At 42.3% G+C, this 18,887-nt stretch overlaps 1 protein-coding gene across 1 annotated transcript; it reads right to left on the reverse strand.

The window, feature by feature from the left end:
• Positions 1–1,913: 1,913 nt before the first annotated feature.
• On the reverse strand, positions 1,914–6,138 carry LOC117257092 (intermediate filament protein ON3-like). Its single transcript, XM_033626981.2, has 9 exons — positions 5,668–6,138; positions 4,269–4,477; positions 4,114–4,174; positions 3,909–4,004; positions 3,613–3,777; positions 3,394–3,519; positions 3,069–3,289; positions 2,919–2,974; positions 1,914–2,812 (listed from the first exon to the last, which is right to left on the reverse strand). Exons 1-9 carry the CDS (start codon positions 6,034–6,036, stop codon positions 2,688–2,690), a joined length of 1,428 nt encoding a protein of 475 aa, XP_033482872.2. The 5' UTR covers positions 6,037–6,138; the 3' UTR covers positions 1,914–2,687.
• Between the last annotated feature and the right edge of the window lie 12,749 nt (positions 6,139–18,887).

An 18,887-nucleotide genomic window follows, 5' to 3' on the forward strand; every position in this document is an offset into this window, starting at 1 on the left:
GTGGCTGTAGGGTTGCAGAAGTCTCAGGCACCATTTCTCTGCCATCATGCTCACGTTTCTTGTGCTCCTCTTCCACAGGTGTTTTGTGCTCATCAGCTGTGTGCGGTCAAGACAGGATAAAATATGTCTTTTCTGTCCATGGAGTTTAAAGGGAGGCCTGTCAAGATTTGAGGTATCACTCAGTGAGCAGCATGGGTTTGGTTTATAACAGAATCCATTGTACAAGCAGATTCAGATAATGTACTCAACATAAACTAGCAGGTAACAGAGCATTTGCATTGTTGGGAAGGTTACTTTTTAAATGGTTACAGACTAATTACGCTGTTAAAATGTAATAAGTAATGTAACTATTTCACTTTGGTTATCAAAATAATGTAACTTATAAATTCTATTGATTACTTTTCTAACAAATGTTTGAAACTGAGCAACAAAGCAACTTTTATTGCCTAATGCTGTGAGAAAGTGCAAACAAGGTAACGCACTGCAACAGCTCAGCGAGGAGCAGAGTAGGGAAAATGGCAGCGCTCCATGCTGACAGGCAGGAAGGAGAGCACACAATGGTATCACCCGATATCAGTCACATGCTCTGTTCCTGCTCAGAGCAATGCACAGTAATTTAATTGGCAGACTAGAGGTGGTGCAAATCCAAACAAGAACCAGTTCAAAACAAACATTTTAGCACATACTGCCAAATAAATGGAGCCTGTCTGGACATAGAGACAGCTTCTTCTAAGCCATCCTACCCCGATGGTGTTGCTGTCAAATTTGTCCCAACAGCTTTGCTGACTGGCCTTGTCAGGAAATATGCCAAAAGAAGGCATTCCCACATGACAAAAAGATGCAATGCAATAAAGCGTATGTTATGTTCTACACATAAGCTTTTTACCAAATAGAGTATATGCAGATGTGACATTTTTAACACCAACATTTTGTTTAGAAACTGTAATTTACTGACATATTTTTCTCAGTAAGTGTTATGGATTACAGTCATATTTATTGTGTAATTGAATCATGCAACTCCGTTACATGAATCTAGTTACTCCAAAACACTAGCGACAATCCACAGCCACTCTAAGATGTGGCAAAACTGAGCATGCCCATGACAGCTTATGTTTAAACTGCAGAAGCCGTTCAGTGGTGAAATGTCAAAGTCTCTGTTTTTCAGTTTTTGTGTGTCCTTGCTGAGTTGTAAGGAGTGAGGCTTTGTGGATATAAAACCTTTATGAATCATGATTTTCATATTTACTAGAAGTGACAGTGTAGAATTCACAGCCAGGGTTTCAGCATTATTTAAGTATGAATTAAAGGTTGATTGTGGATCAAGATTGAGTCACTAATGAATTTTGCTTTGATTTTACAAAGTGAATCAATGTTGATTTTACAATACCCTTTCAGTGTCTTACTTTTCAACATGGGGGAATCACAGTTTTGTGTTGAATTAGGTATTGATTTGGCAAAACGAATCAACACTGACATTTTTTTTGCAACGTTTTCAGCACTGAATGAACTATTGATTGAGTTTTATTTTCATTCTTCATGGTGCACATTTGTGCATTCAAATAAGATAAAACATATTATAACTGGATCAACAACACTGACTGAATCCATTGATGTAGATTTCTGGTGGGATGCAGGGGACACATCCCCCTCAGTATTTCAACATGAGTATTTGTCCCCCACAATTAAAACAGGAAAGTTGAAGATTTTTGGTTGAGATCAATTTAAACATTTACATGCAGAAAAGGCACAAATTGGTGCATAGAAATTCACCAGAATGCAGGAAGTTAAGTGCTTGATGCTCAAGAGGTCATTTCATACTCTGAATCACAGATCTCACACAGCTCCTTTAAGTAAAACCCTCCTGTGCTGTTTCTTTCATTTGTGACAACAATAATGAGAGTGAGAGGCAGTCATTTTAGTTCTCAGATTTATTTTATTCAGATTCATTTGATGTCAATTGCTGCAACATTTATCAGTCATGTTGCGAGGAAGTGGCTTTCACAAAATAAATCTGGTTTCAACATTGTCTCATCTTGAAGGGAAGGAGAGGTAAAACTAAGCATGGAACCATTTGACAGAACGGTAAAATGAACAAATCAATAGCCAATCAGTTCAAAGGGAAACTGTAAACATTTATCATGCAAATTTTAAATTTTGTGTTTCTCCAGTGATCAGATTCGGTCAGTGACTTGCTCCCCTTACTAAAATCAGCACTCAAATGTAGGAATGAGGACATACACCCAAAACTGGAGCATAAGAATTGAGTTGTCCTGCACATATGATACACATGATCTTATCTCAGACCAGTTTATTAGTGCACTACAGTACAAAGAGTATCTAAGTTGACAGAATTGAGTACAGATTTTCAAATGCTTTCCTTGCTTAGTTTTTACGCTCCTTAAAAACCTTGTGTTTGTATTTCTTGAATGTCAGTGCAGAAAGGACTGACCTGGCCCTTGTGTGTTTAAGGCCATGTTTACCTTCAGAAACTCTTGTTAAATGTTGTTAATCTGAGCGGAGTAAGAAATGCGGCCAGTGATCCTTGAAACACAGCTGGTAGCAGTGTAACACAATATATCCAGCTATCTTGTTGAGCATGCTTTACAGTACTGCATAGCACCATGGATGGGTACAAATTTAGTTTAAAATCAAGAGTTTTTGAAGGGGAAGAGGGACGGCTCTCCTTTTTAATAGCGTCTGAGGGAACTGGTTGTTGTGACTGAGGACTTGGTAATGGTACCACCACTCATACCGCCATAACCGCCAGACATGCTGCCCCCATAGCCGAATCCACCACTGGAGCTCTGGAGTCCTGGAGCAGAAAAAAACATGTAGGTGTTATCATTCCTCCATCTGTCAGTGTGGTCTGTTGGTTCACATATAACTTATGATAATGATGCATAAAATCTGAAACTTACCACCTCCACTGGTCTGCTGCACGTGGATGGTTGCGTTGGAGCCTCCGCTGGCCAGTCTAATGTAGAAATAATGATGGGTTAGTTCTTCATTCAGAGTTGAAACTGATGCTGCAGCCATGAATCTACATGAAATAATCAAGTTTATCCCACCTGGACTCCTCTCCTTCCAGCAGTTTCCTGTAGGTGGCGATTTCGATGTCCAGGGCCAGCTTGACGTTCATCAGCTCCTGGTATTCACGCACCTGGCGTGCCATGTCCTGCTTGGCTCTCTGCAGAGCATCCTCCAGGTCCTTGATGCGCAGCCTGGCATCCTTCACTGCCAGCTCACCGCGCTCCTCAGCCTCTGCGATCTGAGCCTCAAGGCTGGCCCTCTGAGGAAAGTCATGTCGCAGGTGGTTTAATAACTGCAAATCCTTTCAAACAATGAAGTGTGTTCATAAAAAGGCATCAGCCATGAGAAGGTCTTAAAATATACCTGTCCCTTGACAGCCTCAATCTCATTCTGAATACGGGCGATCATGCGGTTCAGCTCAGCAATCTCAGCCTTGGTTGTGCGCAGGTCATCACCATACTGTCCGGCTGAGGACTGCATCTCCTCGTACTATCATGAAAAACACAACAAGATGTATCAAGAACATGATCCAGAGGTGTTTAAAGAGACACAGGATATACCTCAACTTAAATTTTTACTCACCTTCTGTTTGTACCAGTTCTCGGCTTCAGCCCTGCTGCGGTTGGCAATGTCCTCATACTGAGCACGCACTTCAGCCACGATAGCATCCATGTCCAGGTTACGGCTGTTGTCCATCTCCACAATGACGGATGTGTCCTTGATCTGGCTCTGCAGCTCACGAAGCTCCTACAGAACCAACGGTTGTTACACAACAGTTACCTCTGTCTTTGTGATTTACACAATGAGTGGATGATCATCAGCTTTAACTCAAATGGTCATTAGAGAATCATGAACTATGAGATACTATAGACACGTACAGCCTCATAGACGGCTCTGAGGAAGTTGATCTCATCCTGAAGAGCATCCACCCTGGCTTCCAGCTCCACCTTGTTCATGTAGGCAGCATCAACGTCCTGGAAGAAGACAGTCATGTAGACGCAGAAAGTGTTACAACTGGCACTAAACCCTGGAATTAAGATAATAATAATAGTCATGATAATGGTCATCTTGATGTATTTGCACCTTCTTCAGGAGCACAAACTCATTCTCTGCATTTCCACGTTTGTTGATTTCCTCTTCATACCTGAAGGAACACGAGGCAACACTTTAGTACATCTGCTCCACTTTAGACATCTGCTCACTGTCATGTGTTTGTTGTATGTCATGCAAGCACTCACTTCCTCTTGAAGTCCTCAACCAGGCCCTGCATGTTTCTCAGTTCTCCCTCCAGCTTGACCTTCTCATTGCCCAGCCCGTCGAGCTGTCTGCGCAGGTTGGCAATGTAGGCCTCGAACATTGCATCAATGTTGGAGCGGGTGGTGGTCTGGTCCTGCAGGAGGCTCCATTTGGTCTCCAGCATCTTGTTCTGCTGCTCAAGGAAACGGACCTGCGGAGACACAAAACCAGGGACGAGTGTGAGATGTTGTTTCAAAAAGCATTTTCTATAAATAATAGTTAATAAATAGCCTCAACTGAAAAAAATCAGGACATTTTTAATGGGAGGTATTAGTGCAAAACCGATTTGAAGCGTGTGTCCTTGGGGTCGTCGTTACCTACATGATTGTGTAGATAGCTACAAATGGTAATTGCCACACCCTTGTGACGACAATCGTAATTTATGATGGCATTTATTCGTGTTTGCTGTTCAAGCAATTTCAATAGTGCTCACACATCATCAATTTTTCCTTCTTAAAACAAAATGTTCTTTCCAGATTTTTCATGTGCTCGTGGCTTTAAGTGTTTCACATATTGTATCTGTCTTTTCCTATGACTCGTTGTGCATGCTCAGTTGCATGCTATGAAGGCCACACAGTCACTCCGGCTATAAAAAAAACTAGGTGTGGCAGATAAAGAAGACAAAGCAGTGCACTATTATGGGACGGCTTTGTTTTGTGAGTTTTTGTCCAAGTGCCAACCTATAGTGTTTAGAGAGTCTGACTCTACAAAAAGAACAACTCCTCATATAGCTTGCATGAAAATATTAACACATATGTGTGATTGTAGCATAAAAGACAAGTGAAAGTGGATTTACTGCTCTGCACTTCTCTGTACAGTCTTGTTGCCCATAACAACCAGGTGATAGGTGCAATGTGCAAATGACAGACTTTGGACTCTGTGGGCATAGTGCACACAGATTCCTATTTTCTCCACCAGACTCCCAGGTAAGGGATGGGTGAGTCACTGCAATATAATCCCCACCCATGTTTAGATAGTGGGCAGAGAGGCCGCCACAGGCTCAGACAGGGCAACAGGCCAACTTTGGATTTGCCAGTGTAAGATGGGGTCACAATCAATGACAGAAATTTGAGATTTTTATATGCTTCCCAGAGGCTCTAAATCACTGATGGATACAACATCACAGACATAAGATCCACAGTTGTCTTGCTTTGTCAGCGCTGCACATATTGGGCAGATTGCTGTGACAATACTATAAATTGTTACATTTCTAGTCATTTCTTTTTAACTACAGGATAAAGAAGTAAAATCAGACCCCTCTCTTTAATTGTCAACACTAAGATTATGATGCCTCCAGTAAATTATACATGAGACAGTCACGCAGAGCGCACAGGAACCAACCTTGTCAATGAAGGAGGCGAAGCGGTTGTTGAGGGTCTTGATCTGCTCCTTCTCCTGGGTGCGGACAGCCTGGATGGTGGGGTCAATCTCCAGGCTCAGAGGGGCCAGCAGGCTCTGGTTGACTGTGACAGCTGTGATGGGTGGAGGGATGAAGGCACCTCCGGCTTGGCTAGAAGATAAACCATAGCCACTCATGCTTCCAGATGTGAAACCACCTCCATAGCTAGCACCAGAACCAAAGCCAGAACCAAAGCCAGAACCACCACCAGAACTGTAAGTGGTTCTTTGTACGGAGTAGTTGACTGGGGCAAGCGACCTCCTGGTGGAGCCACCCGAGCCTGAGACTGAGTATGACTTCCTCATCATCATGTTTGCAGTGGGAAAGGTTGTCAACTCTCTGAGAAGAGGAGAGCAGGAGATGAGATGTCGTCAAAAGGAGAGCCAAGTCCCTCTGAGTGTCTCTCTGTGGACTCTGCCGGCTTTTATGTCTTTGCTGAGTAAGGGGGAGGATCCTCTTCAGCCGCTGTAACCTGTACTCTCACTTTTGCTGTCCAGCCTCCCCTCCACCTCAGCCTACACGCCTCTGGCTCTGAATGACAGGAGTGGCCAATCCCGTAAAACAGGTAGGGAGGGATTGTGAGGAGATAAGCTGTGACACACCCTGCACTGGGACATGCTGAAGGAGAAGAGTGTGAGAGGTAAAGAAGTGGAGTGAAAATTTGATTATGTAAGGAAAAAAGAAGGGCCTCTTTGAGTCTGTAACTCCTGTCGCCTGCTTAGTGGTCACAAGTCAGTTAAATGAATATTGGATGGTAGTGGGGTCGTGGGGAGAGGTTGAGGATGTATTGAAATCCCCTTTTCTTAAAAAAAAAAAATATAAATAAATGTTACAACTAAGGCAAGCATTAGTCCATTTCAATGACCAAGCCATTGCCTTTTCAGTGAACCAAAAAAAGCTTCACAGTGGCCTCGAACATAAATCATAAATCATATACTGTATAGCTGTACATGCGTTGATGAATAACATTCAATAGTAGGAAAATTGTTTAGCAAAGTTTCCAAAGGGGAGGGATGGATGCAGATTTGACCCCACCCCTACAGTGTTGACTCCATGGCTACGACCTTGTAGTTATGTAATGGTTTTGTTTGATGTTTGATTTTTGACACTTTCAATGTTTTTCTTGTGTTATTCTTATGTTATATTATATAATTTAGCAATACGTCTGTGCTAGTAGGATTTGTGAAGCAGGATTTTTCTCCAGTCGTTGCATCAAATTATCATTAATTTACTCTTATCAGCATGAAATCTGACATCAGCAACATGTTGGAAGAATACAGTATATTTAACAAATGTTGAAAACCACTGCAGCAAGTAGAAAATCTTACCAAAGCATTTGCATAGTTAAATTAATAATGATGAGATGACTGAAAACACAACCTGCTTACACACATTTACCTGCCCTAACAAGTCATCCATACACAAGTTAAACAAGCACGGACACAGTGACCCACCCTGCTTAGCCCCTTATTTTTTATTTTTTATTTATTTATTAAATCCTGTGTAGATAATTAGGTTCTCCTCACCTGATTTTAGCCAGACTGCTATTTGTGAAGATAAAAAATTGTAACCAGTCTACCAGAATTCTCCCAGTCATGTAAGAAGAGATGTTTGCAGGGCAATAAGTGATCAAGATGCGATTATAAGGACAGCATACTGAATATAGACATGCTTTTTTTTTTTTAGGTGAATTTTGAAAAACAGATTACACATTCTTCTTATTGCAGATGTAAAATTAAATTTTCGATCAACTAAACTCACCAGTGTTGAGTTAAGTACACTGATGTTTGCTGCTACGACCTTACTTGGTCTGGTATGACCAGTTGATCGTGGCTAATATTAGCAGACGTTAGGTAAATATTGTTGTGTAATCTTGAGTTAGCAGGCTAAATGGTTCTTCTCCCTTTTTGCTACTATTACAACATGCATTTACCATTAACCTAAATTTGTCATTTGTAGTCATAGTGGCTGGTGTTCAGTAAAACATCATTTCGCTTTTAGGTCTTTGAGCAAATGACTAGTGCTATTCTCAAGACGTGCATTTTTGAATATCTTTGCTCTGCAGAGGTGATTCTGTTTGTTTTTAGCATGACAGGTTCATCTTGACTCAGTGTCTACATCTTAACAAGAGGGGCTTCCACAATCATCTTGCCATTTGCAGTTCTGTGAACTTTCAGTTTGGTCAGTGCATGTGTTCCAGCTGCCCACACTTTTTGGACTTAATGGCTAGCTCACCAGTCAAACCACACTACAGCCAAAAAAATGTGTGTCTAAACTCAAAAAGGTGTTCAGAACTGTGCTCTTTTAGCCCCAGCCACTCATTCTTATCACATATTGATGTTTGGTCATGGACCTGCCACATCCTGATACAACGTGAAAGGTACCCTGAGTGTGTTGGTTGTTGAGGATCTTGGACACTGTGTCATGTTCTGCCTGTTATATGCATTGTCTTCTTTCAAATACACTTCCGTTTTCACAGGAAATTCACCATTTGCATACAGTCTCTTTCAAAATAAATGCACTACGTCAGTACAACAATGGAATGGACATTTTTTTCCCTCACACGTGGTTGGGTTTTGCAACAAAAACACATAGGTAGGTTTAGGAAAAAAGAACAGGGTTTGGCTTAATAATCTTACGGGACGTGAACACTGCTCTCCTGGGTGAAGGTCAGTGTTTGGTGGACCCATCCGACACCCCTACTCGGACTCTTGCCACCTTAAGTTTTGTTCTTGTCCCTCTGCATTTCCCCCTGATGCGGCCGAGCGCTGTTAAACTATAATGGCGACCATCCACGTATCATGCCGACGTTAAAGGAAGGCTTTTTATGTCAGTGTCTGACACCTCAAGTCACTGCCTGATTTCGAGGACTTCGGAGTGAAACCAGGTTGGCCCCAGACAATAAAATACCACAAAACAGATCCAGTGGAGCTCCCTCCATTGATTGGTCAATAGCAGACAGTCACTGTGCTCTGTTTTTTTGTAATCACTATTCATACTGTGGAGAGTTTTATTAGTACACTATAACTACAAAATGAAAGGATGTTTTAGTCTGAGAAAAAAATAACTTAATTCACTGGGCTGACTGCTGGCGAATTTTAAGGTGGAACGTTAACTTGTAATGTTACTCAATGCACAAGTTGATGATGGAAATCCATCAACACACCTTAAATTTTCCATATGACAACTTTGACCATTACTTTAGTTTTTATATGACAATTACTACACTATGACATTACTACACTTTTAGTAATGAAAGGATCTTCAAGCAATATCATAGACTCTCACTACGGCCTGTTCTATTTTGTTGTGAAAATGTTGGCGTGCAACCTCGTTCTGTGGACAATAAACGAGGTGCAGACTTCCATCTGTGACACCGGTAATGAGGAAATACAGTGAGTGCTGGACGGAGCAGTGAGTAACAACAACCCCGCCCACATACAAGGGTACTGTTTGCAGTGGAAACGCTAGGGTCTGGGTAGCATGTCTGAAGAGTTACATTTGGTTCCAACGGTACCATACAGAAAGTGTTTGGTGGAAACAGGGCTTATTTTGACCAAAAAAACACCTCACCCAGATAGGATAGGCGAGACTGAGCTGCGCCTGAGCCATGCTGCACATGCGGGCAGTGTAGCTGCTTTATTCTTTTAACCTATGGGGGCTGAAAAATTCAAAAACAAAAACACATGACGCACAAGCCATAAGGCCTGGGCATAAGACAGTAGCTTCTGCTCTGTCTTGTATACTGAACTGAAATCTGGACATTTTAAGCCTTCTAGTTGACATAAAACAGCCAAGCCTGGATTAATATAAACAAAGGACTAAATTACAAGCCTAAAGTGTTATTAAAGGTTATCAAACTAAATGCCTTTGGCAGAGATATGTCTCATTGGATTCTTTTTATAAGAAAGAAAACAAAATGTCTTCAGTGCTGCCAGAAAGTTGCCACACAAATCTTATGCTTCAGGCTTACAGTATGTTGGATTTTTGTTTTGTTTTGTCAGGGCATCCTTGTTCTGGTGAAAACAATCTGACACATGAATCATTGATGTGCATTACAAATTTACTGGCTTTTTTCTTACTTGATCCACGGTGTTCCATACTCAAATACTACCTTGCTTGTTTCTCTCCTGTGCACCTTTGGTTTAGTGGGAGCCTGCATTCTTTTTCATTCTTCCCCAACTTTTCACATGCACATGCCTTTAATTTCTACCTTGGTGTGGAACTTTACTCTAAAGCTCAAATCTCTGCTGTCCGACAGCTATTTGGAGAAAATTTATGTGTTAGTTTTGCCGCTGCCTAACTTAACTAAGAGATGCACAGAACTCAATGAGAAACTGTGAGCTGTGTGACCTTTTGCTTATCACTAGCCACCACCCTCACCCCGCATGCAGATACCTGTCTCTCTCTCACTGCTTTCTCATGCTGTGCCAGACTTTAACACCAGGACTCAATGCACGTATTTGAGTGCTAATAAATCACAACCACACAATAGCGATGGGCAATGCAGGGTGAGGCCTCGACAGCCGGCCCAAACAGTCTTATTATTGAGAAGTTCGATAAACATGGATTAAGAGTGATGAAAATTTCACTGGAGCGGCAAAGCTAGAAATCCTGAGAAAACCTTGTTGCTGATGTAACCTGAAGAAAAGGTCGCATAGTTACGAGCTTTGCCTGTGCTTGTCTGAAATGTCATCGGTCATGGCTGTCATAACTCACGAACTCAAGCCTGGTCAAGCCTAGATTATCCGAGGCAACTGCAAAACCTCATTCACCAAGTTAAAAGTTCATGTTACTAGATGTGTGAAATGATGGTGTGCATGTTTTTGCATAGCTGTATGAACCTTGAGCAATAAATCAAAATGTGGCCATGTGTGTCAGTAGGTGGGGCAGGGTGAGGGTCTGTAACAATGCTGCGTCCATCTGTTAATGTGTTTGCATTATTTCTTATGGGAATGTGAATTGTCTGAAAGCATTTTGTCTTCTATGTAAAAAAAAATACTCCAGGAACAGAAATGATATTCCTCAAGAGGATTGTATTTACACATACATGCATGAATACAAATGGGCGTATGCAAAGACACACAAGTGTGCACAGGTAGCTCCCACACACTAGGCTGTTCTCATGCACTCTTTGTACATTTTCCTACAAAAAGTAATGCACCACCATTTTGTTACAATGCAATGTTCTGCTGGGAGACCTTTGGTCATGCGTTCATGACGCCCTCCACCCACGCAAACACCACTATGGGCTAAGTAACCCCCCCTCACGGCAATGGTACTCCCCGATGGCAGTGCCCACCCCCAGCAGAAAAATGACAAAAAGCTCAAGGTGTCGACCTGGCCTCCAAATCTCCCACACCCCAATCTGACTGAGCATCTTGGGAAGTGCTGGTACCCCACATCACAACTGACAGGTCTCAAATGATCCGAAGCAAGCACCCCGGTGCCAGACACCACAGGACACCTTCCAGAGGTCATGTGTCCATGCCTTGACATGTCAGAGGCATCCGGTCCAGGAAGGCCCCACCGTTGATTAGGGGTACCTCTGACGTATCAGCACATCCCATGGATGCTCGATCAGATTCGGATCTGGAGAATTTGGAGGCCAGGTCGATGCCTTCAGCTTTTTGCCACAATCCTCGGGCCATTCCTGAGCAGTTTCTGTAGTGTGGCATGTGGCATTTTCCTGCTGGGGGGAGGGGTGGTGAATGGGTCAAACAAGTGCAGGACTTTAACCCAGGAGACGAGTGTTTGTGTCCCGCAGTCAATGTTGATTTTTTTAATAAAAATAATAGCATAACATGCTAGTATGTCTAGCATTCTATACTATGACATATGTGGCGTGATATATGCAAGATTACATATGTGACGTTTATCATGTGACATACATGACATTACATTGGTAAAAAAAAAAGTACTTATTTTGCGCCAAACCATGATGTTTTTTTAAACTTTACCACCTAGTTTTGTTGCGTAAACCTTAACTAGAAAGATTTACAGTGTAAGATCAACCGTTTCAACGTTAAGGGCATGTTTAAAACTGCAGTTGTTGGGATGGTAATAAACTGTGTGCTGTTTTGGGGACATGGTCATGTATGTATTGGTGAAGATACTTGTCATCCAGGTCATGGCAATCCTAAGTGCTATATCATAGGCAACTGGACTTGCTTGAGATTCTTAAAGACATTTCACCTCTCAAGAGGCATCTTCAGTCCATCATATGTGTAGTTCCTGAAGTCAGCGGAAATCGACATATTGTGTTGTTCAGGTATGAGAGAGCGTTGACCTTTTCACCTGATTCTTGCAGTTAATTTATTAACTACTTATTTATTTGAAAAGTAAAGTGAATGCACAATGAAAACCCAATGATAGTGTTATTGCATCCACCTCCTACAACCACTGTAAATCTGGCTTTGGCTTCCCCTTACCAGATTTGCATTTTCCATGAAGTGACAAAATCATACAAGACCATAGTTTCTGTCACTACTTTTCTTTTACTGAGAATTCAGCAGAAGTGACATTGCAGCTGCAAAGCTAATGTCACAGCTGCATGCATAAACTATGTGTCAAAGCTTTGCACCAAAATAGTAAGTAAGTAAGTAAATTTTATTTATATAGCACTTCTCACAGAGAGGACTCACAAAGTGCTTCACAAGATAAAATACAAAAAATACAATAACAGAAACAATGCAAAATACACAAAAACAAATAAAAAGTAAGTAAGTAAGTAAATACAGCAAATAATTGTTGTTTCATTTAAATGCTTTGTGATTTCATTTCTTATCTCAACTTAACAAACAAAACTAAGTCACTTGGTGTAACCTACTTAGCCTTTCCTTCTGTACCTCTGCAGTATATGTAAACTGGGTGTGGCCCTTTTACGATGTTGAAGGTGTAGTTTGGCAGGCCGTGCTTCTTTATGCTATACATGCAAAATGAGAAACCATGCAGAAAACTGAAATGAAAGACTGATTCAGCGATAGTTGACAGCCCTGTTGAAGAATTTGTTGTAGTAAAAGTGAACAATGACGGTGTTGTTTTATGATTGGCAATTCCTTCGCAGCCAAAGGCCAAAGACTGACAGTGAATTCCACATGTCAAGTGTTAAAGGGCTTCCTGTCTCTGGCTTAAGGCACTGTGCTCTTAACTATACTTTGCTGTTTTAACATCTTTGCCTCTGGATGCTGAAACCTGTTGAACAGCTCCAGTCTCCCATGTCTCGAGGTAATTTACTTTTCTGTCTTGTTTGTTTAAATTCAGTTGTTTAGTTAACATACTCAACATAAAACATCCTCCTTATTTGGTAATGCAGCAGTCTGGTGACATAGGAGTGGCCAGTGATCATTATCCACTGTTATTTCTATTGCTAATTAAATCAATGTCACTACTTCTGGTGCTACATATTTCTAACCACAAGTGCAGTAACTCATATCTGTCCATCGTTTTATTATTTCCTGAGAACATAGCTTTGGAAAATGCTCTTACATTGTTGATCCAGTCACCTTCATATCTGATGTGCGTCGTCTTTGGGTGGAGCACATTCTTGTCAAAATAAGCCACAGGTTGTGAAAAGTCATGAATCTTTGCAAACATCATGGGACAGTGACTCTCGCTTCGGGTATACAACAGTTGAGAAATATGTAAGGTCCATGAAGTATTTGATCAGTCATAGTAAAAGTTTTGATATTTTTTAAACTACTTTCATAATTATTATGAAATTATTATCTTCTTATATACATACAGTACATCGTGTACATTCCACAGTTGTGAATAATCCAACCCTGTCTCCTGGATATAGTGTTTGTATATTACTACAGTGAGTTGCAGTCATAATCATGTAGTGGTGACAATGTAATCGTTGCCTGCATTATGTTCAGAACAGCATTTATTTGAAATAATGAAACAATCAGTTATTGATTTACAGAGAGGAGTTTGGGGTGGATGGCTGACATACAAAATGCAGGACTGTGACATCAGAATTCCAGGTTTGCATCCAGACTCCTGTTTTAGGTTTAGGCAACGAAAGCACTTTGGTTAAGGTTAGGGAAAGATTGTAAGTTTGATTAAATGTTAATTGAAATAGTAATAGAAAACGAATGCTGTAGTTGGCATTTCAGCTGTTGCATCTTAGATTTTCTGAGCCAGAAGTGACCAGTTTTGGACTAGAGTGTGGAGCTGTGGAGTTAATCTAACTCTTAAGCCCTTTTTAAACAGGAATTGTGCAAATTTGCAGGAAAACCCAATCAGTCTTCTTTCAGCATTGGCAGTATAAAAACAAAATTGGGGAGTGCGGCAAAATGCCGCCTATCTACTTTTGTTTATACGGAATGCGCCTTTTTCGGGGCAATGGGGGGTGTGAGCAAGTAACAAAACATGTAGCTCAGCGTGTGACGTAAACAGTGACGTGGGAGGGAAGCCGCGGCTGGTCAGTCCTTCTGCGATTCTCTCGTAAGTCGGCCCGTTCTTCACCATCCCCGTCATCTGACGGTTAATGGCCTCTTCATTTGTGAGGACAAGGAGTGTGCGCAATTCCTTGTCTCCCCAGTTGCTCATCTTTACAGTGTCTGTCAGGTGTGCGTTTCCCTCTTGCTACCAGCTGCTCGCTAATTCCTGCTATCAGCTGTTTCCTGTTGATCCACCACCAGTGGCTCGTACGTGAGGCGTCATCAACAGCCCCTCCCGTGGCGGAAGGCAAATGTTAAATTAAATTAAATGTAAATGCTTGAGTCGCATACAAATATACAGTTGTTATGAGTGTTGAAATTAGCTATAGAGACAAAAAAAAAAGTTTTTCTTTGTACCAGACTGTAAACTTCTTTATTTCTGCTTTAAGTTGTGCATTTTAACATGGAGGGCCTATGGGGATTGACTCTGTTTTGGAACCAGCCTCAAGTGGCCATTTTAAGGAACTGCAGTTTTTGGCACTTCCTTAATGGCTTTGTTTTTCAGCCCCAGAGGCGCTTGGGCTCGAACAATTAGCTATTTCCTTGATTATTAAAGAATGTTAAGAATTTAGCCAAAGTCAAGCTCAAAGTCACTGGTTAAACTGGTATCTGTGGTACTTTGCCAAGTGAGGAGAACTTTTTGCTGCATGTGGTATGATAGTCATATACTCGCACATGTACTACTTTATTTATTAATGAAAGGTGTCATTTCTCTGTTACACACATGCATGGACACTTTAACTCTTCAGTGATGTTGAGACTCAGATTTGGAGGAGTATCAATTTTCTTCATGTCTACTTTCAGTGTCTTTGTCAAGTGTTTCGATCCAGTATATGTCGAGCATAGTCAGTGACACATAGCATACCTTATCCATGCTGTGCACTGACATATTCATGTGTATTTTTACTGTAATATCACAGAAGGGGGTTACAGTACAGCGTTCACTAAAGCTTCATTGGAGCAAAGTTCAGGAAATTCAGAAGGCCAAAAGTCCTGTCAGATCTGAATGAGTATAATCAAACTATTCATTGACCAAATGAAGAATAATCAACAAACACAAAAGAAAAATCTGAAGCCTTTGGATACACACAACCACACCCCTACATGCTTGTTTTGGCATCCTCAGAAGGTTGTGGGTGTGTTCATTATGTGGGAGTGTTGTTGGATTGGATTTTAATCTAGGCTATACAGTTTCACCACCTGCAAAAAGGTACACACCCTTACAACACAGCGGCTGCAAGTCATGCATGGAAATATCTTGTGGAGGCCAAGTGAAGAGAATGTGGTTAACCTGCAGTACATGCAGAGAATAAAAGGTGACAAACAATAAGCATGTCATGAATGTCTCTCAGGGAATGTCTCACTGAGCTCAGCTGCATTGCAGAGTTGCTGTTTTTTACTGATTTTACACAAGGTTGTGAAGTCAACAATTTGTTGGCATGCAAACACATTTCTAAACACATCCACACTGTTGCTTAAAATCAACACGAGATATCACTTTACAATGCTGGACTTTAACACCTTGCTTAAAGCCCCCCCAACACACACACACACACACCGCCTCACTATAACTGTGGGAACTCTGGCACAAACTGCAGTCTGACTGTATGACTCATTCTTCATCAGACAGGGAAGATCATGCAGGTTTTCTAGCCAAACAAAAACCCTAGCAACAGAATCAAACTGCTGTTTGTGTGAATTGACATTTAACAACATTTGCTTTTACATGAAGTCACACACAGCCATCTTGCTGATGAAAGATTGAAAATGAATACAGTCAGTTTCACAGACTAGCTAAAGTAACATAGCAAACATCTTTGCATTGATAAAACCAGTAGATTTGCTTTTTTGTCAGTTTTTACCAGCAGTGGTGCTCTTAGATGGTGATGTCAGTTTGTCAGTCTCCTTATGTCTAGACTGAAATATCTCATGAACTGTTGTCTTTGTACAAATATTCAAGTTCCTGAAAGATTCATTCAAATGAATTTTGTGATCCCCTCATTTTTTATCTAGCACATTGGGTCAAAGTGTCAGTTCACCAAATACTTTGGTTTATGACCAAATACCTGCAAAACTAACGACTTTCATCAGCCTCAACTGTGTTTTGTGTTTGGTGGTAACTGGCAAATGTTTGCATGTTAATAAACTAAACTATGATGGTGAACCTGTTAAAGCCTGCGTTGACCAATCAAGTACATAAAAGCCCACTTTTCTGGTGGATTACTTATTATTTCGATGGCTGTTCTACAGTACTGTTTACCACCATGGTAGCTTTCGAGAGTTGTAAAATCTAGTCTCGAACGGCGGGGGAGTCTGTATCTGGTGCTGAATGTGCTCTTGAGTGTGTCCAGTGTTTTATGGAGAGGATGGGTGGTGTTGTATATGATCCTATTGAATTTGGCCTGGATTCTGTCCTCCACCACCTCCTCAAAAGTGCTCAACTTCAGGCCAACAACGGACTGGGCCTTCGTAACCAGCTTGTTGAGCCTGTTGGCATCCTTTTTCTTAACACCCGCCGCCCAGCACACCACGGCAAAGAAAAGAGTGCTAGCTACAACAGTCTGGTAAAACATTTGCAGCATCTTGTTGCATACATTAAAGGACCTGAGCCTTCTCAAAAAATACAGCCGACTCAGGCCCTTCTTGTACACTGCCTCTGCGTTTGTGGACCATTCAAGTTTACTGTCCAGTAGGACACCCAGGTACTTGTACTGCTCCACAATCTCCACGTCACTCCCACTGATGCAGACAGGAGAAGCTGGGGGCTTTTTCTTCCTGTAGTCCACCACAATCTCCTTTGTTTTTGTTACGTTGAGTAGCAGACAGTTTTCCTCACCCCACTGCACAAATTTGTCTATCACCCCCCCTGTACTCCTCTTCTTGACCCTCCTCCACACACCCAACCACAACTGTGTCATCTGAAAACGATGTGGCATGACTCTGAGCTGTACTTAAAGTCAGATTTGTACATGGTGAAGAGGAAAGGGGAGAGCACCGTTCCCTGGGGGGCCCCGATGTTAGAGGTCAGATGTTTCAGACACACAGTTCTGCAGCCTAACAAACTGCGGTCTGCCCATCAGGTAGTCCCCAGTCCACGAGACCAGAGGAGCCTCCACCTGCATTTTCTCCAATTTGGCCTTTAACAGACTGGGCTTGATTGTATTAAAGGCACTTGAAAAATCAAAGAACATGATCCTCACTGTGGTGTTGGGTCTGTCCAGTGAAGAGTACGCCCTCTGCAGCATGTAAATAATTGCGTCCTCCACACCTACATGGGGCTGATATGCAAATTGCAGGGGGTCAGCTGATGATCGCACCTGTGGCCTGAGATACACCAGGACCAGTCTCTCCATCACCTTCATGATATGCGAGGTCAGCGCAATTGGTCTAAAGTCATTTAAGCCTACAGGATGCACCTTCTTGGGCACTGGTACCAGGCATGATGTTTTCCAGAGGGAGGGGACTCTCTGTAGGTGACGACTCATATTAAAAAGATGTTGCAATACTTGCTTACATGCCTTCAAGACACGAGGGCTGATGCCATCTGGTCCTGCAGCCTTCCTCTGGTTGAGTTTAGAGAGTTCTCGTCTCACCTGGTCAGCTGTGATGTTTAGCCCTGTGGGTGTTGAGACAGGTTCTGTGGTGGGTGTCAGCATATGGGTGGATGACGAGGGGGACAGAAGGGGCAGGCGAGGATCTGAGTGGGATGGGCTACAGGGATCGATTATGGGCTCCGGGGGAGATGGAAATGCCCCCAGGTCACAGCTCGGTGAGACAGTAGTGGAATGGCTGCTGCTGGTGAGTGTGCCTGAGTCAAACCTGTTGAAAAACTGATTCAACTCATTAGCCCGCTGTACATTTCCCTCAGCTGCCTCGCCTTTCCTCTTGAATCCAATGATCTCTCTCATCCCACTCCACACATCTCTGACCTTACTCCTCTGTAATTTCTCCTCCAGTTTCCTCCTATAGGCATTTTTACTCTCCCTAAGTCTCTGTTTGAGTTCATTCTGTACATGTTTTAATTTTTCTTGGTCCCCTGACCTAAAGGCCCGCTTTTTTCATTCAATAGGGCCTTCAGGTCACTGGTGACCCATGGTTTATTATTTGGGTGACACCAGATCTCTCTGGTGGGGATACAAGTGTCAACACAGAATTTAATGTACTCAGAGACACAGTCTGTGATGCTGTCCATGTCCTCCCCGTGTGGCTGATAGAGGGCATTCCAGTCAGTGGCCTCCAGAGCCACACGCAGGGGCTCAGTGGCCTCAGGGGACCATTTTCTCACTGTTCTTGTTGTGATCGGTAACTGCTTAACAACCAGTCTATATTTTGGAGTGAGCAGAACTAAATTGTGGTCTGAAGTGCCAAGTGGGGGGAGAGCAGTGGAGCTGTAGGCATCTTTGATATTTGCATACAACAGGTCCAAAGTTTTGTCTCCCCTGGTTGTGCACTCCACATAATGGTGAAAGGTGGGATGTGTAGAGGAAAGTGAGACGTGGTTGGTCTTCTGTGATGGTGATGAAAGCTTCAGGATGCCTTGTTTGTAGGCGTGCCGTTACGCCGTGGATGACGTCACACGCCGCTTCAGCATTCCAGAAGGGGGAATGTAAACAGTGACAGCAATCACCGAGGTGAATTCCCTTGGGAGGTAATATGGACAAAATCCAATGGCAATCAGCTCGATGTTCGGGCTGCATACTCACTCCTTGACAGTG

Source organism: Epinephelus lanceolatus, chromosome 1 (genome assembly GCF_041903045.1).
Source record: "Epinephelus lanceolatus isolate andai-2023 chromosome 1, ASM4190304v1, whole genome shotgun sequence".
NCBI classification, from domain to species: domain Eukaryota; kingdom Metazoa; phylum Chordata; class Actinopteri; order Perciformes; family Serranidae; genus Epinephelus; species Epinephelus lanceolatus.